Source organism: Nyctibius grandis, chromosome Z (assembly GCF_013368605.1).
Source record: "Nyctibius grandis isolate bNycGra1 chromosome Z, bNycGra1.pri, whole genome shotgun sequence".
Classification (NCBI taxonomy): domain Eukaryota; kingdom Metazoa; phylum Chordata; class Aves; order Nyctibiiformes; family Nyctibiidae; genus Nyctibius; species Nyctibius grandis.
The window spans coordinates 64,234,615-64,259,880 of record NC_090695.1 but is presented as its reverse complement, the minus strand read 5'-3'; the positions used below and the strand labels follow the sequence as shown (position 1 = coordinate 64,259,880).

The following is a 25,266-nucleotide window of genomic DNA, read 5'->3' as shown; positions in this document are numbered from 1 at the left end:
TAAAGTGAGGCTCAAACCCTCTACTTTTCATTAAAAAAGCAACCTACAGTTCCAAAATTTTCACTCAACTTAGTATAAACTAGGTGTAGGAAGGGAACTCAACATGGCCAAGTGTATCCTTCAGATGTTTGTCTCCCTAGGTTTTCTGTACAGCTACTCAACAGAGAGGATACCGTGAAGAATAACTCTGACTGACATATACAGAATTCAAACAAATAAATTTCTCTTTTCACTAGCATACTTATGCTTTGTAACTACTCCTCCAGAACATAATAACAAATTAATTTGTACCTAATATTTCAATTTAATAATTTTAGGCATTCAATTTAATCTTTTTTCCCATGATTTTACGATATTTTTTAAGGGCTTTGGGAAAGTCATTCCTGCTTCCTGTTACCCTCCTCTGGTTAAACTAAAGAACCATGCAAATTTTGCTCTGTCAGAAATATATTTTTTACCTAAAATTTAGTATTTTATTATTTTAGGTGGTTTTCACTGAAAAAAATTATTTCCAGAAAATATCACATTCATTGTGTGCATTTGTTCTAATGGACTAAAAGCCTAAGACAATTCATTAAACTATTTAAACAGAATAATATTTTTTTATCAGCAATCAAAACTTACCACAATCTTACTATGTTCTCCAATAGCCAAAGACACACTTTAATTCTGCTTTTATACTTTCCAGCACACATAAGCCGGCTGAACAAAACCAAGTATAGTATAGCCCTCTGTTGCTCAAAATTAGTTCTAAAGACAGACATCCATCACGTATAACAAATAACTGAAGTAGGTGGTGGTTTGTAGTTCCATGCATTAGAGTCCAGACTTAGGTAAGTCTTACACTAGTAAAGCACTAGCTTGATTATTCCTATTAAGACACTGTCGACAAAAACATTGATTCTGCTTGGCAAGAATCACAGAATATCTCAAGTTAGCAGGGACCCGTAGGGATCATCGAGTCCAACTCCCTGCTTCTCGCAGGACTACCTAAGCTAAACTAAGAGCATCGTCCAGAGCTTCTTGAACTCTGACAGGCTTGGGAGGACAATTCAGATTTGTTTTTTCAGGTAAATCTTAAGTAGTAGCATGGATCTCAAGTTCAAGATGGCTTCAACTCTAACGGGGAAGGAGAAAGAAGAATGCTTATATTATTGGGATAAATGAACCTTTTATATTGCCATTTTTGAATCAGATGCCACAAGCCACACAAGAGAAGGAACGGTCAGATGTTCTGTTTCATGAGCTTGAAAATGCAAATCTCAAAATTACATCAACCAATGAAAAATACTGCTAAAAGATGTCTCACTAGCTGGCTTTCATAATTTATCTTTCACTAATAGCCTGATCTTAAATTTGTTATTCATCAGCTTTGTGCTCACAAATCACAGTGAGCTACAGTCTACAGCTCATTCAAGACCAAAAAAGGAAGAAAAATTGCATGGAAATATCCACAACTGGCATCCCAGCTGAATACAACCAATTACCAGAAACTTTTTTTTTGAAGTTTTATGCTGAGGCAATATTAGCTATGATTAAAGTTGTCTCTACTTCCACTAGAGCCTATAAAAAATTTCAATACAGGAGAAAAGTACACTGTGGTTGAAAGTACCTTCAATTCAAATAGTCTTCAATCAGTGGAAAAATGGAGTCTCTCAGACAGAAATACAATGTTTTTATAAATTGCTCCTGGCACTAAAGGAGTAACTAAATTAAAGTTGTCATTAGAGAACTTAAAAACTAGAGGAGAGCGACACCAATATTTCATAGACAAGTGTTTAAAGCACACAATGAAGGAAGAGAGACACATCTAAACAGATGTTCTGCATAAGCCTGATGAAAAGAATCTTGCATCTCAAGTAAGGGATGGAAGCAAGAACCAGGAAGCTACAGATTGTCTCTTCTGTTGAAGTTAATTCACTTTAGCTTCGGTACAGTACTAATTACACAGTACTGGTCACTACTCACTCAACTGGACAGAAAGCTTCCTGTCTACTTTTATTTAGCCCATTTTTCACACAAGTTCCTCTGAGACTTTGTATGACCAGTCCATCCTCAATTTCATAGCTCCTCAAGAACAAAGGTCTTGCGTCAGTCTTACTTTGGAAAATCCATAGTAACTGGATGCGGTGGGTTAACTTCAGCTGGCTGCCAGGTGCCCACCAAGCTGCTCCCTCACTTCCCCTCCTCAGTAAGATGGGGGAGAAAATACAATGAAAAGCTCACAGGTCGAGGTAAGGACAGGGAGATCACTCATTTGTTATCATCATGAGCAAAACAGACTCAACTTTGGAAAGCTAAATTTAATTTCTTGCCAATTAAAAATAGAGTTGGATAGTGAGAAACAAAAAAAAATTAAAAACATCTTCCCCCACCCTTTCTTCTTTCTTGGCTCAACTTCACTACTAACCCTTCAACCTCTTCCCCACTGCTGAGCACTGCAGGGGGGATGGGGAATGGGGATTGCTGCAGTAAGACCGTAACATTTCATCTCTGCCACTCCTTCCTCCTCACACTCTTCCTCTGCTCCAGCACAGGGTCCCTCCCGGGATACAGTCCTTCAAGAACTGCTCTAACATGGGTCCTTCCCATGGGCCACAGTTCTTCAAGAACTGCTTCAGCATGGGTCCTTTCCATGGGGTACAGTCCTTCAGAAAAAGACTGCTCCAGTGTTGGTCCCCCATGGGCAGCATGTGCCAGAAAATCTGCTCGTACATAGGCTACTCTCCACAGGCCACAGCTCTTGCCAGGAACCTACTCAGAGAGGGCTCTTCATGGGCTGCAGCTTCCTTCAGGGCACATTCACCTGCTCCAGCATGGGGTTCTCCACAGGCTGCAGCATGGATATCTGCTCCAGAGTGGTCCTCCATGAGCTGCAGGGGGACAACCTGCTTTGCCATGGCTTCTCCTTGGGCTGCAACAGAATCTCTGTTCTGGCACTTGGAGCACCTCCTCCCCTTCCTCTTACTGACCTTGGTGTCTTCATGGCTGTTTCTCTCACATTTTTTCTCACTCCTCTCTCTCACAGCTGCTGCACGTGGTTTTTTACCTTTTCTTAAAGATGTCATCACAGAGGTGCCACTAGCATCGCTGACAGGCTCAGCTTTGGGCAGCCGTGGGTCTGTTTTGGAGCTGGCTGGAGCTCACTGTGTCCAATACAGGGACAGCTCTTGGTCTCTTCTCACAGAGGCTACCTCCCTGCTACCAAAACCTTGCCATGTAAAACCAATACACTGGTTTAAAAACCCTATTCCCAACTATAGAATAACATTAAGAAAGATGAATATATGAAAAAAAAAACCCTTTCCTATAATTTTCTCAAGTCAGGCATTGTAATCACCAATGAAAAGGCAGACAAGTGATTCTCAACTGAAAGTTTCATAGCTGATTAGCGCTGATTTAAAGACTGCACTGTTGTTGCTAGTCCCACTCAACTTCCTATCCCATTCCTTGTGCCTGCCTCCTCAACAGGAATGGATGACTTTTTTTGGAGATAAAGAAAACAAACATGGTTATATTATCATATTCTTATTGGAAAAACTTCCTGAAAACTTCCCATTTGTATTTTTTCTGCAGCTAAAAGGTGTATGTATTATTTATCTATTTTTGCAGCATAAACTAAGCATACAGCTATTTACTGTGCCACCATGTGTTGCATTAACCACAAGCAATTTTTATTTGCTAATTTCCCAGTACTGTGTTCTACAATTAGCCACAAGGTTAAGGTAAACATAGGCAGAATAACATGCATCAAATAACATGCTGAACTCGTCTGAACTACATTCGAATACTAGAATCATGTAAGTGATCAATTAGGAACACAGCAGCTCTGCTGTACTTAAGGCCGAGAACAAACTTTTAAGATGAACTTTTCTAGCTCTCAAAAATCCAGTCATTCCAGTTTCTTCTGAAATTCAATGTGCCTCCTCAGAGTAGAAGGTAGAGGAGTATTTGGAGTTATCTGACTGAGATAATTCCAAAAGAACGACATTTAAACCAGTTTTTCCAATTGGGATTTTTTCTGTATAGACTAGGGGATCAAACCACAATTCTAGCTGCACTCTTTACTGGCTCAATTGTTCAACACGTGCTCTAGAAAAACATGACAGCTATTAGTTCTTTCAGAAAAACAACATCAGGAACAAAATTAAGGAGTAAAATAACCAATGTCAGACAAATGCAAGCTGTAGAATCCAAACTCAACAGATTACTATACACACACTCACAAGACATAGCTGTCACACGGCTGATCAACCTGCTGGATTTCACATAATTCATGTTGCTCTAGGGGAAATGCAACTGTCATTGAGCCAAGTAGTCTACAAGAAACTAGCATCAGTTTGAACCCGAACCTTGGTGAAAGTCTGGAATGAAAAAAAGAGGAAAGAACCTAGCTATGGTCTACCTCTGAAGGCATTTATTTTGGGGAATGAAATGTATGTACAGCAACAAAAAGATTCAGAAGACACTAAAATATTTTCATGTGTGATCTGAATCCTCAGAAGGGAACAGGGGAGTAATACATGAACTCTCTTCTCAGTTACTGTGCAGGAGCTGGAATTTGGAGGACCAAAATATGCTCTGGGAAAATATACCCTCTCTCCTTGGTTGCTTAACAGAGACTGGAGGGAAAAACAAGACTACACCCACAGCAATACTTCCTTACTACTCTTGCTAGTTCTACAAAAATAAGAGTAGGTCAAGTATTTGAGAGCTATTATGGAACTCCTCTCCTCCTCCACATCAAAACCTCATCAATGCAGAAGGTTTCAAGGATCTGCTCTACCAGGCTTGTCTACTTCATAAACTTCTGTCAGAAAAACTACACCAGCTGGAAATGGCAGCCGGGAACCACACACCATACAGCCAATTCAGCTGTGCTGGAAACAAAATTCTGATGTAGACAAAATAAGCCAACAGGAAAAGCATTTGTATTGGCTTTACTCACACCACAGACCCAAACGACAAATTTTTGCTGGCAGAAAGATTACTTCTGCTTTTCTAAGAAGGGGCTTTATTGGCCAAACTGCAGTGATTCTAGGTCAAAGAAGTTTTTTCCAATTTTCAATTTTTCAAATTGTCTTGAAAGCTGGTTACAACAAAAAAAATAAGTTAACTATCCATATTCTGGTATGTCTCAAAGATTTCTGAAACAAGGTCTGCAAAGAACAATATTTTTTCAAATCTGTCAACTAAAAATTGCCCAAAGCTCTCTTTCTTTGTGTGCATGCATATACAAAGCAAGTAACTCATCAATCTCACAACCTCTACCTCAATTAATGCAGTTTGCTTTGGAGAAGCAATACTGAAGAGCCTGTTCTTAACAATTATACTCTAAACAGAGTTACCAAAAAAATCTGAAGAACTTAGAGGTTCTTGCCCCTGCAAGCTCTCCTCCTAACTCTCCCATGCAAAAAGAAATCCAGAAGCGGTTTGTTACTCTAGGGAATCACAGCATTTCATTCTCCTCCCATATGAGATGGCAGAATTTTTCTGCGCATCAGCAGAGGGTGGATGGATGCAGGGAAACTGACAACAACTCACATGTGGACTTTTAGGAAAGAAACACTCTTTGATCGGACTGGGACAGTGAGAGTTAAGCAACTGTCCTGGTTGGCCAGGCACCAGAGGATGGAAAACAAAACAGTAACTACCCTGAACTATAAAACAGTAGTAGCATGGGGTTTTATTTATTAGTATGAGCTGTAAACTGAACCAATGGACTATGGGTCAATAAGTTACTGCCTGAGACAAACACATGAGGAATAGATTTTTTTAAAACACATACAAGTGCCTTCTTGACAGGACACGAAAAGTGGGCAGGAGGAACATGACAGCCCTAAGGGAAACAATAGTACAAGGAACAGCAGGTGGAAAGGGGGAAAGAAAATAAGATAAAAGGAGTCTGTTTCTTTAATTACTGCAATCATCAACAAATAAAACTGTTTAAAAAGAAAAGAATATTATCTGATCTCAAATATCCATAGTTTGCAACTGCAAAATATAACATAATCCCCATTTCACATCACCAAACACAGACAAGAGTGGGAGAGAGGGAAAAAAAAAAAAAAAAAAAAAAAAAAAAAAAGAAAGGAGAAGACTTAGAATCACGCAGCAGGCTTCAGCTTGCCGAAACAACATTTCTAAATGCAAAACTCTATAGTAACTAAAAGTTCTACAAATATTTTTTTGCCTTTTATTCAAAGCCTTATGAAACCAAATAACAAAAGCTTTAAGGTGCAGTATTAGGTTGTTGAACTCTTCGAACCACAAACATTATCAAACACTATCTGAAAACCAAAAAAAGTAGCTCTTGGGCAATGTATTTTATTTGTTCCTTCTTTCAGATCTCATGTAGTTAAGACCAGAAGAAGCTGTAAGACTGTCTCCAGAATACACTGCCACTCCCCAAATAAGATTTTGCAGCAACTTACAGACAGTCCTTCCTCCCTTCCTCACAGTACCATATCTCCCAATAGTACTATGCACACACTTAAGACTTGCAGGAATTTTTTTAAGATAAAAAATCCTGAAAATCTGCTCACAAAACTACGTGAGCAATATCACTAACATACGTACGTTAAAATTACATCAATAATGAAAAATTAAGCTATTCAAACTCCCTATGTAAATGTAACTCAGCCCCCTGTGTGAACACAGCACAGCTCCTAATTACTTGATCACAGACTTTTTACCCATGGGACACCTGTCATATCCCATGCACAGACTGTGCCTTCCTCGAGGATGGTACACTGCCAGGAAATAGAGAGACTCCTGCGCAGACTCACTTGCCTTGGCTGTAGGACTGGACAGGCACACAGCGTAGGCTTACATAGGCCAGGACTGGTCATACACGTTCACTCCAGAAAGGCCAGTATTTTTTTTATTTGGTTTTAGACAGAGAAAGAAAGGGGCCAAGAAGTGACTCAGAGCCAGAGGACTTCTGATGGAAGCACAAGAAAGTCTCAGACATAATGCATCCTTAACCCCAGCCAAGCTCTTCTTTGTCTTCTAGGTGTCCCTTTTGATCAGCGCTAGAGCATTAATGAGAAGCTTTCTGTACCCATGGATGTACAGAGTATAAGAAAGGAGATACAAAGAAAACAGCAGTAAAAGATTCGAAGTGAATCTTTATGCAGAAATGGAAGGATACAATTGCTGGCACATCTCTATATTCTTTTATACAATTCCTTTTTTTTTTCCTCTCCTATTTCACCATGTGAAAATTCCATAATTTGGAATCATACTCAAATCCACATCAGTCATCAACAGAGTTTAAATCTTTTAATCACCCACCCTGTCATTTTGTGAAAAACAGTTGGATGTCATGTTTTGTGGACTAGCCCTTAGAAGGAAACAAGACACTTGGCTTGTGGCTTTCACAGATTTTTGTTGATAGCTGAGGAATGGCAAGATTTAAGGATCTTGGATCTCATTCCACACATAAAAGGGAATTACATTCTAGGACAAAGTTTCTCAATCTGTGGTCTGCAAAACAGCAGATGGTGGTCCAAAAAATCATCACAAAAAATGTATTTTTAAAAACATACATTCCCACACATGCAAGCAAGAAAACATAACTGAGGAAATACAAAAGATAAAACAAACATTCAAAGTTTAGCCTAATTGAATTGCACTATAATACATAAGAAAATGTGACATTTCACAGGAAGATCCTTGCATTTTTTAAGGAAACTAAGTGTTCTTGAAACTACACATTGTCCTTTAACATTTAAGGTTGAAAACACTGTCTTCTCTTCTACTGAATTTCCTGAGTAAGTCTCCTACATAAAATGCCTCGTTACACCCAATATGTTCCTCCCTTCATCCTACCTCCCTAAGCTGTTACCTGTTTTTTCCATGTCCCACTACACTTTCCCTAGTTTCATTCTCTTTACAGACACCCCTTAAAGCCATCTATATAAGCAACTCATCTAGCCACTGAACACTTTCTGCCCATTTTCATTGACAAACTCTGCCTCAAGCCTTCTGGTTCACCCTGAATTTCAGTTACCACTGTTGGAACATCCTTTATTTCACTGGTTCAGATTCAGGAGTTTCCTTGCTTAGGACTCTCCATCTACCTGTCACTTTTTTTTTTAAATTACAGACACCTGGTCCACACACTATCTCTACTCCCTGGTTTAAGATCCAGATATAGCCATCCAGCCCGTGTCTTTCACACTCCTCTTTTCAGGGCTGATTTCCCATCCTAATGTCCACATATAGGCATCCTTGCATGTTGTCTACAGACAACTGTGTATACATACTCTAAGTTGCTTTTTCTTTTAGCCAGACAAACAGGCACCAAGGCCTACAATAAATCTTAATACCAAAACAGCTCTGCAAAGTCAGCCAACAAGGAACACTGGAGAAGTACTTGGAGCTCATAAATACAATAATAATAGCATACCTGAGATCCTCTCCCTCAAAATCAGTATTTCTGCTCTCATATTTCCTATATAACACTACCATAAAATTCATGAATGTTAAATAAAAAAATTAGTTTAAAAAAAAAAGTAGATGATAACAAATCTCAGCTAATAGCCACCTTTTTATATCAAGTACATAACATATAACTTGAAACCCCATTTTCATGTGTTGCTCTGATGTTGCATTCTTCATGCATTCACACTTTCTTTTCCTGAAGATTATGATTAGTAACTGATCTCTAAAACCTGTTGTTTTAAAACAAGATATAACCTTTAAATTAAATATGCTGATTAATAAATGCATATTTAACCTATTTATATGTATTACTAAATGCTGAATTGATTATTCCTGATTTTCTAGACAATTCTTCTCACAAGTCTCACAAGTGACAAACTGTAACTGGACAAAACCAGACTTACTAAAAGCAACAAAAAATAATTTTAAACTCAACTAACAGTACTTAGGTATGTTACATGCGTAAAAACTGGAAAAACTATTTTGCATTTAAAAATTAATTAATTATGCTATGTGTGGCTAGCAAGCTTAATGACTGCATAAATGATCAGAAAACATTTTAGAACTGATTTCCTCCTCTTTCCTGACAGTTCTATTTGTATATTAGAAAGAAGAAAATGACTGACTTCTGTTTTCACTTTCAAATCGATTTAAATTAAAATTGAACAAAGTAAGAACGGGATGGGACATATGAAAATAAGGAGACTATTCACTTGATATCCACAAAAGACACGGTTGCTTCAACTGACTTTGACATGTGAACAAATTCTGTTTCCAAGTGTTTGGCATTTAAAAGCTTTTGTTTTCCTGAGCGCTTTGGCAGGACACATGTACTGTTTGATATGTGGGTTGGGGTGTGTGATTTCTGGTTTGTTTTGGTTTTTTAATTTGAGAATACATTCAGCCTGCAGTAACAGTCACATTCATAACGAATTTTAATTTTCAGTTTAAATATGTTTCTTTAATTAAAAGTTAATTTTAATGTGTTTAAAATATGGCATTGATACAGCTTTCTACACAGCCTCTTTATATAGCCTCTAGCGTTAAATGGTCCTCATTCTGAAGTAGATGCAAGACTTTCTAGGAGATCAATTAAATAATTTTCCACCACCATAAATAATCTATTGCATATTTTGAAATACTTTATGACACAGAAAGAATAAAACAGATATTCTGTTCTTGTTAGCAATTGAGGAAAATCATAGAAAACTGTTTTGTTTGCTACTGAGATGAATATATATAAAATACATGTTTCCTTGGAATCTGGGCATTTTTGTGCAATGAGAGATACAGATTTCCAGCTTTTCAGGAAAATTAAGTTTGCATACCAGCACAGAATATTCCTGGGACTTCACTCCGGAATATAACAGTTCGTACTTTCTTATCAGATTTCAAAGCATCCACAGCTTTTGACATCTACAGAGAAAAGGAGGAAGGGGAATAACCAAACACTTTTTAAAGTGCTTAATTCCAATAATTCACCTTTATAGTAAAAACTATTCTTTTCACTTACCATTTTTAAAAGATTTTTGTTAAGTGCATTCTTGGCATGAGATCTGTTTAATCCAAGCACCACAATTCCTGGAGGGAAAGAAAAATTGTATCATTGTTACAATGTACTAAAATATGTATTATCTATGTCAATTATTATTTTGAGATTACAGAAAAAGCATCACTGAGGACTGCAAAAAAAAAAAGGCTGGTGTAATCACTTAACTACTGAGTTTTTGAAAGAAAATAAATTGACTTACATTTTCCAGTGTTAAACATTCAATGTTCAACAGAAATGACATTTATTTTAAGAATGAAAATATGGCCCTAACACCTTCACACGGAAATAGTGCTTACAAAGGCTGTATAATTACACAACTGCATGTACAAATTTCATGTTTGTGTGTGAAGTGCTGACATGTAACCAGGAAAGATACTTAACTGTAAAGCTTATGTTTCCATATTTAGACAGCCTGCCTTCAAAGACTTCTTAAAGCAAGAAGTGCTACCACAGCTAAGACTAGCAACTCTGATACAGGTAAAAGGAAGTCGCAAACATAGAAAGAATGCTGTCAATGGGAAACCTGAACTTCTATTTAAAAAGAAAAAAATCGTATAAAAATTCTCCCCCAAGACACAAAAACTGCTCTCAATGCTTGGTACACAGCTCCAACCACATATTCACAACTCCCTTAGCCCAGTTAGAGATCAGTTGTCTCACTGATTGACTACATGTGCATTGGTTTGAATGTTGCAGCAGAAATACCATTTGTTGGTCCTTATTTCACCCACCTCAGCTTAACGGGCATGATTATAAAACGGGAAAATTTTGAAAAGTTTCTTTTGATAATGTCTAAGTTTACCAAGCCTGTAACAATCTTTTAGACAATTACTTCCTGAACACACTACAATTCCCTGAATTCTAAACAGTCCGATAAAACTCATCCAGCCCTGGTAAGGTCTAATCAATCAGGACTTTTTTTTTTTTTTACTTAGAGAATGAAGGAGTAACAGGAGAAAGGCAAAGGACTAGGGTAGGGACCAGGAATTCAAAACAAAAAGTTAGCTCTCTATCTCAAACAAAAATGTCCACAGTATTGCCATCAATCTACAAGATGAAAAAAGAAATTTCAGAAACTTGGTATTTGCCTGGGTATTTACTACTTCACCACTCAGTTTTGCACGTATTATCTACATGCAATCTGGCTCTCGTAGCCTCCACAGGGTGCCGGTCTTGTCATCTCAGCGTATACTACTTCTTTTATTTCAGGGAAACCTGTCCTCCCAAAGGACTGACCTATCAGTGCTTGAGCCCACTCCCCTTCCTCTTCTTCCTCCTGCATGTATGCGCACATGCACGCACACAAGACAAGATAAAGAGAGCTCTTGCTCCTTCTGCAGCTACCAATTTGAACCCAAAGTCCTCCATTCAGCAGCTATCACTCTCAAGATTTAAATAAAAATTGTTAAACCCAACTAATAGAGCATACATGCCTCCTGCTTGCACCCAGAGTACAATCAATTGCTATGTAGAGATGCCTCCTAAAAGGGGAGAGGACTCTGGCTAACCCAAATGACCTTCACTTCCTTTTTCTGTAAGCCTAAATTCCCATCTGTTCATTGCCATGGTTGGAGGTATTCATCTAGGACATCCTGCAAGGATCCTTATTCAGCACTTACACAGGAATCTGTTTATGTTTTGTTAAGAAAACAGGACAACGTTCAAGTAGTGCTTCTGACTGTAGCACTTTTCTTCTACAGTCACAACTCATTCTTCAGGAGGATTATTCCAAATTCAAATACTCCACATGTTCAACACAAGTAGATGAGGCAAAAGCAACACCACACATTACAGCAACAAAATGACACTTGACCTGGCTTTGATTTTAAACTCTAAGGCATACTGCAAATCCGATGTTTGAATAAACTAGAGATGCTATTATCCCAAACTCTTCTTCAGTTAGGAAATAAAGTCCTTTTCAGAAGCATGTTTTTTTCAACAGCAATGATGCTTTTTAATTACACTTGTTTTTCTTCTCCCCATCGAAGCCCAAAGACTGCTGCTCCGCCACCAATCTTAGTGTATTCAGAAGGAAGTTCCAATTAACATTAAAGCACGTTTATAATTTTTCCTAAGAAGGGATGTTCCTTGAACACAAATCATACAAGTTGATTCTTCTTAGCAGTGTCATATATCTACCACTTCTGCCTCCCTCTCCAGAAAAATAAGAGGTAAATACAGACGACGCCCACGCAGCTGTTCTATTTCTTAAATAGGAAAAAAAGATGAAGTAAGAACTGCAACAGGAAAAGCATAAAAGGTTTACAAGAGAAAATTATATATTGCAGTCATGTATACAAAAAGGCATTCCTTGAACTCTTGTTTTAGTCTGTTTTGTTCTAATATGCCATTATTATAGCACCTCGGCATCCTTAAAACAAATTCTTAGGTTTTTTAATACTGCAGTATTAAGTTTTCCCAATGTATTAGTCAGTGACCAGGCAGATTAAGTACCTGCTCGAAGTCACAAAACAGAAATTGAAAAACAGACTTCCTGAAGTCTCATTCAGAGAGCTTTAAACTAGATTCGAAGGGGGATGGGGTAGTAGCTGGGCTTGCACCACTGGGGCAACGCTCTAGTGTTGAGGAAGACCAGGAGGCCTCCCATCCCCCTGGGCTGAAATCGGTGTGCCCAGCTCGCTCCCTGAAATGCCTGTACACCAATGCACGCAGCATGGGGAATAAACAGGAGGAGTTAGAAATCCTGTTCGGTTGGGGGGCTATGATCTAGTGGCAATGTCAGAGACTTGGTGGGACACCTCGCATGACTGGAATGTGGTCATGGATGGCTATGTCCTGTTCAGGAAAGACAGGCCACTAAGGAGAGGTGGTGGAGTTGCTCTTTATTTGAGTGAGCAGCTAGAATGTATTGAGTTCTGTCCAGGGGCGGATCAGGAGCGAGTTGAGAGTTTGTGGGTGCGAATTAAGGGGCAGGCTGGCAGGGGTGATACTGTTGTGGGTGTCTATTACAGGCCACCAGATCAGGATGAGGAGGGTGATGAGGCCTTCTACAGGCAGCTGAGAGCAGTCTCGCAATTACAGGCCCTGGTTGTTGTGGGGGATTTCAACTACCCTGATATTTGCTGGGAGGCCTGCTCAGCCAGCCATCCTCAGTCCAGGAGGTTCCTCCAGTGCATTGATGATAACTTTCTGATGCAAATGGTGGATGAGCCAACTAGGAGAGGAGTGCTGCTGGATCTTATCCTTACTAACAAGGAGGGTCTGGTTGAAGCATGAAGGTTGAGGGCAGCCTTGGTTGTAGTGACCATGAGATGGTAGAGTTCAGGATCTCATGTGGCAGGAACAGAATAGCTAGCAGAATCACAGCCCTGGACTTCAGCAGGGCCAACTTTGGCCTTTTCAAGCAATTGCTAGGGGAAATCCCATGGGACAGGGTACTAGAAGGTAAGGGGACCCAAGGTAGTTGGTTAGCATTCAAGGACTCCTTCTTCCGAGCTCAAGATCAGAGCATCCCAGCAGGTAAGAAGTCAAGGAAGGGTAGCAGGAGACCTGCATGGTTAAACAGGGAACTGCTGGGCAAACTCAAGTGGAAGAAGAGGGTGTACAGATCATGGAAGGAGGGGCTGGCCACTTGGGAGGAATATAAATCTGCTGTCAGATGATGTAGGGAGGCAACTAGGAAAGCTAAGGCCTCCTTGGAATTAAACCTTGCAAGAGAGGTCAAGGACAACAGAAAGGGCTTCTTCAAATACATTGCAGGTAAAGCCAACACTAGAGGCAATGTAGGCCCACTGATGAATGAGGTGGGGGCCCTGGAGACAGAGGATAAAAAGAAGGCGGAGTTACTGAATGTCTTCTTTGCCTCTGTCTATACTGCTGGAGGCTGTCCTGAGGAGCCCCGCACCCCTGAGGCCCCAGAAGAAGTCAGGATAGAGGAGGAATCTGTCTTGGTAGATGACGGCTGGGTCAGGGACCAATTAAGCAACCTGGACATCCATAAATCCATAGGCCCTGATGGGATGCACCCGCGGGTGCTGAGGGAGCTGGTGGAAGTCATTGCTAGGGCCACTCTCCATCATCTTTGCTAAGTCGTGGGCAACGGGAGAGGTGCCTGAGGACTGGAGGAAAGCGAATGTCACTCCAGTCTTCAAAAAGGGCAAGAAGGAGGACCCGGGTAACTATAGACCGGTCAGCCTCACCTCCATCCCTGGAAAGGTGATGGAACAACTTGTTCTTGATGCTGTCCCTAGGCACATCAAGGATAGGGGGATCATTAGGGGCAGTCAACATGGCTTCACCACGGGGAAGTCTTGCTTAACCAACTTGATAGCCTTTTATGAGGACATAACCCGGTGGATCGATGATGGTAAAGCTGTGGATGTGGTCTATCTTGATTTCAGTAAAGCGTTTGACACGGTCTCCCACAGCATCCTCGCAGCTAAACTGAGGAAGTGTGGTCTGGATGATCGGGTAGTGAGGTGGATTGTAAACTGGCTGAAGGAAAGAAGCCGGAGAGTGGTGGTCAGTGGGACAGAGTCCAGCTGGAGGCCTGTGTCTAGCGGAGTCCCTCAAGGGTCGGTACTGGGACCAGTTCTATTCAATATATTCATTAATGACTTGAATGAGGGAATAGAGTGCACTGTCAGCAAGTTCGCTGATGACACAAAACTGAGAGGAGTGGCTGACACACCGGAAGGCTGCGCAGCCATTCAGAGGGACCTAGACAGGCTGGAGAGTTGGGCGGGGAGAATTTTAATGAAATATAACAAGGGCAAGTGTAGAGTCCTGCATCTGGGCAAGAACAACCCCATGTATGAGTACAAGTTGGGGACAGACCTGTTGGAGAGCAGCGCAGGGGAAAGGGACCTGAGGGTCCTAGTGGACAGCAGGATGACATGAGCCAGCAGTGTGCCCTTGTGGTCAAGAAGGCCAATGGCATCCTGGGGTGTATTAGAAGGGGTGTGGTTAGCAGGTCGAGAGAGGTTCTCCTCCCCCTCTACTCTGCCCTGGTGAGGCTGCATCTGGAAGATTGTGTCCAGTTCTGGGCTCCTCAGTTCAAGAAGGACAGGGAACTGCTAGAGAGAGTCCAGCACAGAGCCATGAAGATGATTAAGGGGGTGGAACATCTCGCTTATGAGGAGAGGCTGAGGGAGCTGGGTCTCTTTAGCTTAGAGAAGAGGAGACTGAGGGGTGACCTCATTAATGTTTATGAATATGTAAAGGGCAAGTGTCATGAGGATGGAGCCAGGCTCTTCTCAGTGACATCCCTTGACAGGACAAGGGGCAATGGGTGACCGAACACTGGAACAGGCTGCCCAGAGAGGTTGTGGAGTCTCCTTCTCTGGAGACATTCAAAACCCGCCTGGACGCATTCCTGTGTGACATGATCTAGGTAATCCTGCTCTGGCAGGGGGATTGGACTAGATGATCTTTCGAGGTCCCTTCCAATCCCTAACATTCTGTGATTCTGTGATTCTGTGAATTCCAGCTGAGAATTTAATCCTTCTCGCTTCCCCAGCCCACCACACGAATCTCCTGGAAAAAACTGTCTAAGGCAAGGCTTCCCTGTTTTGCATATTCAACAAGATTTAAACCCCTGGTCACATGGGTATATCAATTTTAGAAGGATAAATTTCCCTAACCAGGGCAAAAAAAGGAATAATCAGGCTCCATATAACACTACAGAGCCCCACCAATCCAATTATAAAGAACAGAAAAAGAAAAAAAAAAAAGCAAAATGTTCAGGTAATACTGCCATACAGGTAACCATTCTGACAAATATTGTTAGTCCTACAAAAAACCTGGCTATTTTTATGTATTTTAAAATACTTGTTACATCGTCAACTGAAGCATTTCATCATGGTTCATAAAACCCTCACACTAAAGCCCCCACACACAGATCTGCTTTCCAAAATATTTTAAAAAAAAATTGTTTGAAAAATCTATTTGTAAAAGAAAAAATCTATTTGTAAAAGAAAAAAAACTCAAACATCATCATCACATTCATCAACAAATGTCAGTAGAAATAATAGTAAAATTCCAGTATCTGTACAGTGTCAAAGAAGTGACAGATATACTAAGAAGGAATAAGCATTCACGTAATGCTAAACTCAATATTAATTTCATAGGTTTTCCTCGGAGTTACCTCCACATTATTTCAGAACACTCTTCAGTAAATAACGTGCATCTATGAAAAATTACATTCACATACTAAAAACTAACTTTCACCCAATTAGCTAGGTTCTTCAAGGGTCTAGGATGACTCCCAATGCTGTTTAATATATGCAGTCATATCCCTGTGTACCAGTGGCCTAGTCAACCACCAGAGGAAAAGTTATGCAAACATACAATATATTCTCTGCTTATAAGTTACCTTTGTCAAAAGAGAAAGCTGCCTGTGATATAATTACAGAATCACAGAATCACAGAATCAATCAGGTTGGAAGAGACCTCTGGGATCATCGAGTCCAACCATTGCCCTGACACCACCACATCAACTTAGACCATGGCACTACGTGTCATGTCCAGTCTTTTCTTAAACACATCCAGAGATGGTGACTCCACCGCCTCCCTGGGCAGCCCATTCCAATGTCTAATGACCCTTTCGGAGAAGAAATTCTTCCTAATGTCCAACCTGAACCTCTCCTGGCAAAGCTTGAGGCTATGTCCTCTTGTCCTATCGCTAGCTGCCCGGGAGAAGAGACTGACTCCCACTTCACTACCACCTCCCTTCAGGCAGTTGTAGACTGCAACAAGGACCTCTGAGCCTCCTCTTCTCCAGGCTAAACAACCCCAGCTCCCTCAGCCATTCCTCATAGGTCAGACCCTCCAGACCCTTCACCAGCTTGGTCGCCCTCCTCTGGACTCGCTCCAACACCTCAACATCTTTCTTGAAGTGCGGGGCCCAGAACTGGACACAGGATTCAAGGTGCGGCCTCACCAGTGCCGAGTACAGAGGGATGATCACTTCCCTAGACTGGCTGGCTACACTATTCCTAATAGAGGCCAGGATGCCATTAATATATTAATATTATTATTATTAATAATTGTTAATGTTTAAGAGAAAACTCTATGTAAGTCACATATAATAAAAACAAAAAATGTCTTTTAGTGAGATAAAGCTACATACATATATGAATGATAGCTTCAAAATACCTGTAAATTTCCAGAAACATCCTCATTTCACAGTGTACACCAAATTTGGGATTTGCATATAAGACAGGATTTCAATAAGTTCATATTGAAAGGTTCTCATATTTTAAGAGTGATAGCAAAAATACATGATGCTATCATTACTTAAAACTGCTGAAAGAGAGGATCATATTTCTTTTTATACTGTACAAAATAGAGTGGACCAATTTAAGTGAAGTGATTAGATCATGGTTTAACTACAGTTTATATCAGCACACAGGAAATCTTACTTTAAATAATTATTTTTATCTGTTTGATCTTGTGCTTTTTAGTTCTCAAAAAATATTCATCCTCAATGTTTGGTAGAAACACATTTAAACAGTTACAAACAAATCCTGTCTTTACACTCATATTAGTAATTTTGTCTGAGTTAGAAAGATTCGCTACGTCTGTATAAAAACTACTTATGGGAATACGTTTATTTGTATTAAGTACACACACTCACACAAATGATATATCCAAATGTACTTTTTCACGGCTAAAAAAAATCTGAATTATGTACTGAAAAATGGAGAGAGGATCAAAGACAGCTAAGTTATTTTTAAGCTTGTCTCACTTAACTACACAGATAAACGAAGGCAGACACGCTGACTTAGATGTTTACTATTCTAGAATAGTTTCATAAGGAAAACAAGAATCTATGGTGAGCGTATCATGCACAGTTCTGGTGGTTTCCATTGATCACCCTATCAAGAACTATTTAAGTGCAAAATCATACACATGTGTACTAGGCAGTATTTTTAAAAAACACCAAAACATTTTTCAAAATCCCATATCTGCACCTTTTTTATCTCTAAACACCACTTTAAATAAAGCAGGGATGTGCAGATGAGATCTAGTAATTTAGGAAGTGCAGGAAAAATTTTAAAGAGAGCCAAAGAAGTGAAAGCTTTTCCGATTTATCAGCTAACTATCAATTTCCAACCTCTGAACAACTAACTTCAACTGAGACCATATTTGTTCTGTTCATTCTATGTACGTTAAAATTCTAACTGATGAGGACAAGAATCTGTCTTACATACTTTAACTGAACTAAAACCAGTTGGAAAATATAAGCACAAAGAGTCACTCCAGTGTAAAATCTAAGTTTTACAAGTATTTATATCACATTCCAGCAAGTGACACCGCAACACTTGAGTCAAGACTAGAGAGCTATTTCTCATAATTCCATCTATAAGAGCAAAAGCTTTAAATTCATTGAAATTTCTCTAATCTAAGAAGCTGTAAAACTGTCTCCAGAATACACTGCCACTCCCAAAATAAGATTTTGCAACAACTTGCAGACAGTCCTTCCTCCCTTCCTTGCAGTACCATATCTCCCAATAGTACTATGTACACACTTAAGACTTCCAGGATCACTAATGCAACTTGGCTAGAAGTTCTGAAATGTCAACAGTTGTAATATATTTCAGCCCTACTGATCATCAAATAGAATCTCAAATAAAGTAAAAGATACATATTTAACTAAGGAATACTGATGCACTGACAATCACCTGTACTCACAGAAAACTGATACTAAAAGCTTCACGAGTTGTAACATGTTGTTCAGAATAAACAGGCATTTTACAATCACATTCTTCAAAAATCTCACATCTTTCATATTCTAGTTCAGTTCAAATTTGGAAGCTGGAAAGTCTTGAAACTAAAATTGCAATAACTAGCCCTTTCAAATATAGTCTCATTTCAGTTCATGTTTAACAACTTCCCAAAAACTGTGGTATATGAATCACCTGAAAGTGTTATGAAGCAGGACGGTTCGCTACTTTGCCTGCAGGGAAAGATTTGTCTAGAGCTCCAAGATATGCGTCTCTACATGAGGCAGCTACTGTCAGTTTTCGTGCCTCCCCAGCATACTCAGCTGTAAAAGCCCCTGGACAATGCAACCTTCTCCAAACAGCACGGAAAGACTGTGCATGGACAAGAGCATAACCACAGCATAAATGAGCATGTGTGTGCCGGAAAAGGTTGTCAGAGGGACAGAGTCTGTCCCTGTGTCTAGACAAGAAGTATGTAATGGTAGAGTATGATGAGGCAATGTCACCACTTGGGAAAGTCTAGAATATGAACTGCTGGAAAAAGGAATGGTAGGTTAGAGAAGAGCAAGAAAGATCACAGGGGCTTATATGGAGTTAGTGTCCTAATGCAGCAGGGGTATTATGTGCTATAAGCAGATAAAGACTGATGAACTTGACACGGAGGGTGAGGAGGAGGGTGTGCAGTAGCAGCATGGAGAAGCAGCAAAGACATGTTTCTTTCGCAGAAACGTAGTCTGCTCTTTGCGCAGCTGAAAGAGGCATATGAAGCTCATGTCTCTTTCTGGCTTACTTCTAGACTTTTGTTCTTATCCCTTATTAACAGTATGTGTTTCTACATCCTTCTGAAAGGCAAAGCCAAAGCAAATCCCTTCTCCTGAAGAGAACTCATGAATTAAAAATACATTGATTGAATCCTTTCTCATTATAGCCACAGTTCATTTAACACTCCAAATGCTATCTCCATGCTTTGGGGCATTTTTAATGCCACATTCAACAAAGATGTATATTCTGAGACGGAAAGAAAAAACAACTTCAAAAATATTTTTTCAATAGAAAAAATAGACAAGTGAGATATTGACAAGCAAAACTTTAGATATCTCTGCACCTTTTCTTCAAAAACCTCCTTCAATTCTCTGCACAATCAAACTTACAGTATCTGCATCAAAAACACTCAGCAACAAACTCAGGATAGATACACAGTACAAAACACCTTCGTAACATTACAAAAGCAACAATTTCTAGCTGATTCAACAGCTGGAACACAGTACCTATTGCTTGTTGTGCAACAGCAGAAATAAAAATAATGGCCTTAGGTAGTACTCAGGTATTTTCTACCACTTGTTGGCGAAGCACAAAACAAACAAGGAAAAACACTCCTCCAACATTTTACAAACTCTTCTTTGCTCTTCCTTAATTAAAAATAACCTTAAAAAATTAAAATAGGTGTTTAAAACTAATTCCGAGTGCCACAGTTGGTTGAGAAAACAGGAGTAAAGAAGTACGTCTTAAAGGAGCTAAAGAGTTGGGAAGAGAACAATCACCAAAACAGAAGTGGATTTCAGAAATAGATTACATCATCAACTTCACTGACTCTCAACAGTGACAGAAACACCTGCCCTCGGATGAAAGCAGAACCTCCATCTCCCTTTGAAAAAGAATCATCTTCTAAGCCTTATGCTAAAGTTCAAAGTTTTAGTTACCTCTCTGTATATGTATACAAATCTATATATATGCATATTCACAGAATCACAGAATGTTAAGGATTGGAAGGGACCTCGAAAGATCATCTAGTCCAATCCCCCTGCCGGAGCAGGATTACCTAGATCATGTCACACAGGAATGCGTCCAGGCGGGTTTTGAATGTCTCCAGAGAAGGAGACTCCACAACCTCTCTGGGCAGCCTGTTCCAGTGTTCGGTCACCCTCACCGTAAAGAAGTTTTTCCTCATATTTATGTGGAACCTCCTGTGCTCCAGCTTGCACCCATTGCCCCTTGTCCTGTCAAGGGATGTCACTGAGAAGAGCCTGGCTCCATCCTCATGACACTTGCCCTTTACATATTTATAAACATTAATGAGGTCACCCCTCAGTCTCCTCTTCTCTAAGCTAAAGAGACCCAGCTCCCTCAGCCTCTCCTCATAAGGGAGATGTTCCACTCCCTTAATCATCTTCGTGGCTCTGCGCTGGACTCTCTCTAGCAGTTCCCTGTCCTTCTTGAACTGAGGAGCCCAGAACTGGACACAATATTCCAGATGCGGCCTCACCAGGGCAGAGTAGAGGGGGAGGAGAACCTCTCTTGACCTGCTAACCACACCCCTTCTAATACACCCCAGGATGCCATTGGCCTTCTTGGCCACAAGGGCACACTGCTGGCTCATGTCATCCTGCTGTCCACTAGGACCCTCAGGTCCCTTTCCCCTGCGCTGCTCTCCAACAAGTCTGTCCCCAACTTGTACTCATACATGGGGTTGTTCTTGCCCAGATGCAGGACTCTACACTTGCCCTTGTTATATTTCATTAAATTTCTCCCCGCCCAACTCTCCAGCCTGTCTAGGTCTCTCTGAATGGCTGCGCAGCCTTCCGGTGTGTCAGCCACTCCTCCCAGTTTTGTGTCATCAGCGAACTTGCTGACAGTGCACTCCATTCCCTCATTCAAATCATTAATGAATATATTGAATAGAACTGGTCCCAGTACCGACCCTTGAGGGACTCCGCTAGACACAGGCCTCCAACTGGACTCTGTCCCATTGACCACCACTCTCCGGCTTCTTCCCTTCAGCCAGTTCACAATCCACCTCACTACCCGATCATCCAGACCACACTTCCTCAGTTTAGCTGCGAGGATGCTGTGGGAGACCGTGTCAAACGCTTTACTGAAATCAAGATAGACCACATCCACAGCTTTACCATCATCGATCCACCGGGTTACGTCCTCATAAAAGGCTATCAAGTTGGTTAAGCAAGACTTCCCCGTGGTGAAGCCATGTTGACTGCCCCTAATGATCCTCTTATCCTTGATGTGCCTAGAGACAGCACCAAGGACAAGTTGTTCCATCACCTTTCCAGGGATGGAGGTGAAGCTGACCAGTCTATAGTTACCCAGGTCCTTCTTCTTGCCCTTTTTGAAGACTGGAGTGACATTCGCTTTCCTCCAGTCCTCAGGCACCTCTCCCGTTGCCCACGACTTAGCAAAGATGATGGAGAGTGGCCCTAGCAATGACTTCCACCAGCTCCCTCAGCACCCGCGGGTGCATCCCATCAGGGCCCATGGATTTATGGACGTCCAGGTTGCTTAATTGGTCCCTGACCCAGCCCTCATCTACCAAGACAGATTCCTCCTCTATCCTGACTTCTTCTGGGGCCTCAGGAGTGCGGGGCTCCTCAGGACAGCCTCCAGCAGTATAGACAGAGGCAAAGAAGGCATTCAGTAACTCTGCCTTCTTTTTATCCTCTGTCTCCAGGGCCCCCACCTCATTCATCAGTGGGCCTACATTGCCTCTAGTGTTGGCTTTACCTGCAATGTATTTGAAGAAGCCCTTTCTGTTGTCCTTGACCTCTCTTGCAAGGTTTAATTCCAAGGAGGCCTTAGCTTTCCTAGTTGCCTCCCTACATCATCTGACAGCAGATTTATATTCCTCCCAAGTGGCCAGCCCCTCCTTCCATGATCTGTACACCCTCTTCTTCCACTTGAGTTTGCCCAGCAGTTCCCTGTTTAACCATGCAGGTCTCCTGCTACCCTTCCTTGACTTCTTACCTGCTGGGATGCTCTGATCTTGAGCTCGGAAGAAGGAGTCCTTGAATGCTAACCAACTATCTTGGGTCCCCTTACCTTCTAGTACCCTGTCCCATGGGATTTCCCCTAGCAATTGCTTGAAAAGGCCAAAGTTGGCCTCATATTCAACTCACAGGCGTTTGCCTGAATCTGCAGCGAGTCTGAAATAACCAAGTTAACATGCTGAAAGATGTAAACTGAACTGTGCATCTCAACATACAGTTATTTCAAGACATACTATGCACATAAAGAGAATAACGTGCTGCAGATGAATAGAGCTGCACACTATGGCCCTCTCCATAAAAGCAGGTATAACATCATGACTCAAAAAATAAATCCTCAGAAGCGGAGCTTGCACTTACTGTTTCTCCACCATTCCTAGCCCTGCTGCACCCAAATGGCAAGGAAGTGACAAACACCAAAGGAGGTGAAACACCTCCAAAGGAAGAACACCTCCAAAATCTGGTGAGCACCAATCTGGTGAGCACCAAACCAGAAGAGGAACTACAAAGTGTCAATGTTGTGATGCATTGGTTCCAGATCACTCTGGAGCACAGATTTTCTTTCTTTGTTTAACCAGGTGGGCTGAAACAAGACTCTTGGTATAGTTTAGTAGAAGAAGGTCAGCAGCAGTTGACAGCACTAAAAGCAAGGAGGAGGGTGAGATGGTTACCAGGAAAGCAGCATGAGATGAGCAAGAGTGCTGAAGCCACACTTTCCAGAACAGAAAACGTCGATACAACTCCTGTGTCCTTGTCTGCCCCTGCACACAAGTAAGTAACAGGCGTGGGAAGCGGCACGATTGTAGCAGTTTGTCACTCAACTTTATTTTCTCCCATTAAAGTGGCCAAGAGATGCCAGCTCAGAAAGGTGTGCCTGGCACACACAGTGCACACTGTGCAGCGCTCTGAAAAAGAAGAGCCAGGAGAGAGCAAGCTGGCCTAGCTCCGCAACAGCCGTGCCGGCAGCTCCTGCACCCTGCGACGAGGCCTCCGGCCGAGGTGCGCGAAGGAGGAGGAGCCGCCGCTCTCTTCCCGCCCCTCGCCGGCGGCTGGCTCCCCCCGGGACCTCCCCCTCCCTCCCGGCCCCGCCGTGGCGGCCGCCCCACCGTGCCGCGGCGGCGCGGAGGGGTCACCCCGGCCCGGCGGCCTGTGCGCTGCCGGAGCTGGGGCAGCGGGGGAGGGCCGCCCCGCCGCTGCCTTCCCCTCGTTACCTTTGTGCTCGTCGTCCAGGTACCGGACCCGCAGCTCCTCCTCTTCCTTCGCCTCGGAACCGTAGCTCCTCCCGGCCGAGGGGAGAGCGGCGGCGGCGCCTCCCCGCACCGGCGCCCGATGGCCAGGCCGGCCGAGGGAGGAGGTCGCGGCGGCTGCGGCTGCCAGCCTGACTCGGCCGTGCAGAAGGCCCAGGCCGCCCAGCGCCGCCGCCATGCTGCTGCCTGCGCCGCCTCAGCCGCTCGCCGCCGCCGGCCCCGCTCCCGCCGCCCACGTGACCGGCTGCGGCACGCACGGGGCGCCGCCGGCCCCCTCCTCCCCCCGCGCCGGCGAGGCGCGAGGACCGCGCGCGCTCGAGGCCGCCCGGGAGGCGTGGGGGCGACAGCGGCCGCAGGCTGAGCCGCGGCGGGGGCAGCGCGGCGGCCGGGCTGGGCTGGGCTGGGCTGGCATCGCTGGCGGTGGCGGCCGGCGGGCCGGGCCCGGCCCGGCTCTGGACGGTGCGCGTTTGAGAAAAGACTTGTTGGCCTGAAGAGATCTGAGACTTCTTCACACACGGCTTGAAATACACTGGCGCGTGGAAAAGTATCTCATCGGTAAAAATTGCTGTTTGGTTTCACTGAGAGTTCGTGATCGTGGTGGAAGTCATGCAGGACATTTATTTGTGGTGAACTTACCTAGATCCCATCTTAAAGCCAACATGCGCAGGCTTTGTTGCACAGTGTGAGGCGGTACCACAATGAACATAAGGTCAATAACATAAACCAGCTAGCACCTGGTGCTGCACGCCAAGATAAAAGGCTGTTTGCATTAATTTCCCCTCTCAGTCTACACCCGCCGTCCTCTTTGCAAAAGTAAGGATCAAATTAATAGGACCTGGTGTTCAGAGCTGGGTTAAGTTGTGTAAGCAGCACCGCCGTGGTGTCTGGTTGCCCTCCATGCACGCTGACAGGCCCACTGACATGAAGCAAGTCAAAGGATATAAGCGCTAAGGGTGTAGGTAGGTAGTTGCCATCTTTAGTTGCAATTTCACGTGTTACAAGACCACCGACCTGTTTCAAAAGGATGGTAGAATTTCAAAGATCAGTGTGTCAATACCGTAACATTTAGTTGGGCCAGAGTATACGCATATATCAGATATAAATAAAGAAGTTCACTTGACTCCTTACACAGGACTTAGTAAAGGTTGCTATATCTGCGATTAATCCGGGAGAGCAATGAGGCTTCTAAAGCTGTGATGTTTATCATCTTCTTCAGGTTTACTTACTTAGAAGAATTAGGCCTTGAGAATTGACAACATGCCTTTCATCAACCTGCTGTCATTTTCGAAACTCAGTGTTACTTTATCGGAGGGATAAAGCTGTACCGCTTCTGAGAAGAGGCTGAGATGGAGCCATTTTGGTTGTTGTTTGGGAAAGCTAGCTACTGCATTCCTCTCCTTCATGCGGTTGCTCAGCAGCTCCTCCACTGCCTTCCTTATGGAGAAATGAAAGTCTAAAAATAATGTCCTATTTGTTCTTGTAGTTGCCCATGAAGGGCAACTGTGGGGGGGAGGAACAGGCAGACTGTCACCTTGCATTTATTATGTTTTACTATTTAA

At 42.3% G+C, this 25,266-nt stretch overlaps 1 protein-coding gene across 1 annotated transcript in view; it reads right to left on the bottom strand.

The window, feature by feature from the left end:
* The window catches only part of AUH (AU RNA binding methylglutaconyl-CoA hydratase), a 136,341-nt gene extending 112,424 nt beyond the window's left edge, over window positions 1-23,917 (bottom strand). The window contains exons 1-3 of the mRNA XM_068422558.1: window positions 23,672-23,917; window positions 9,962-10,029; window positions 9,777-9,864 (exon numbers count right to left, since the gene is read on the bottom strand). Of these exons, the coding sequence (XP_068278659.1) occupies window positions 9,777-9,864; window positions 9,962-10,029; window positions 23,672-23,885 (370 nt within the window). The 5' untranslated portion in view covers window positions 23,886-23,917. The remainder of the gene's footprint in view (window positions 1-9,776; window positions 9,865-9,961; window positions 10,030-23,671) is intronic.
* Window positions 23,918-25,266: the final 1,349 nt, after the last annotated feature.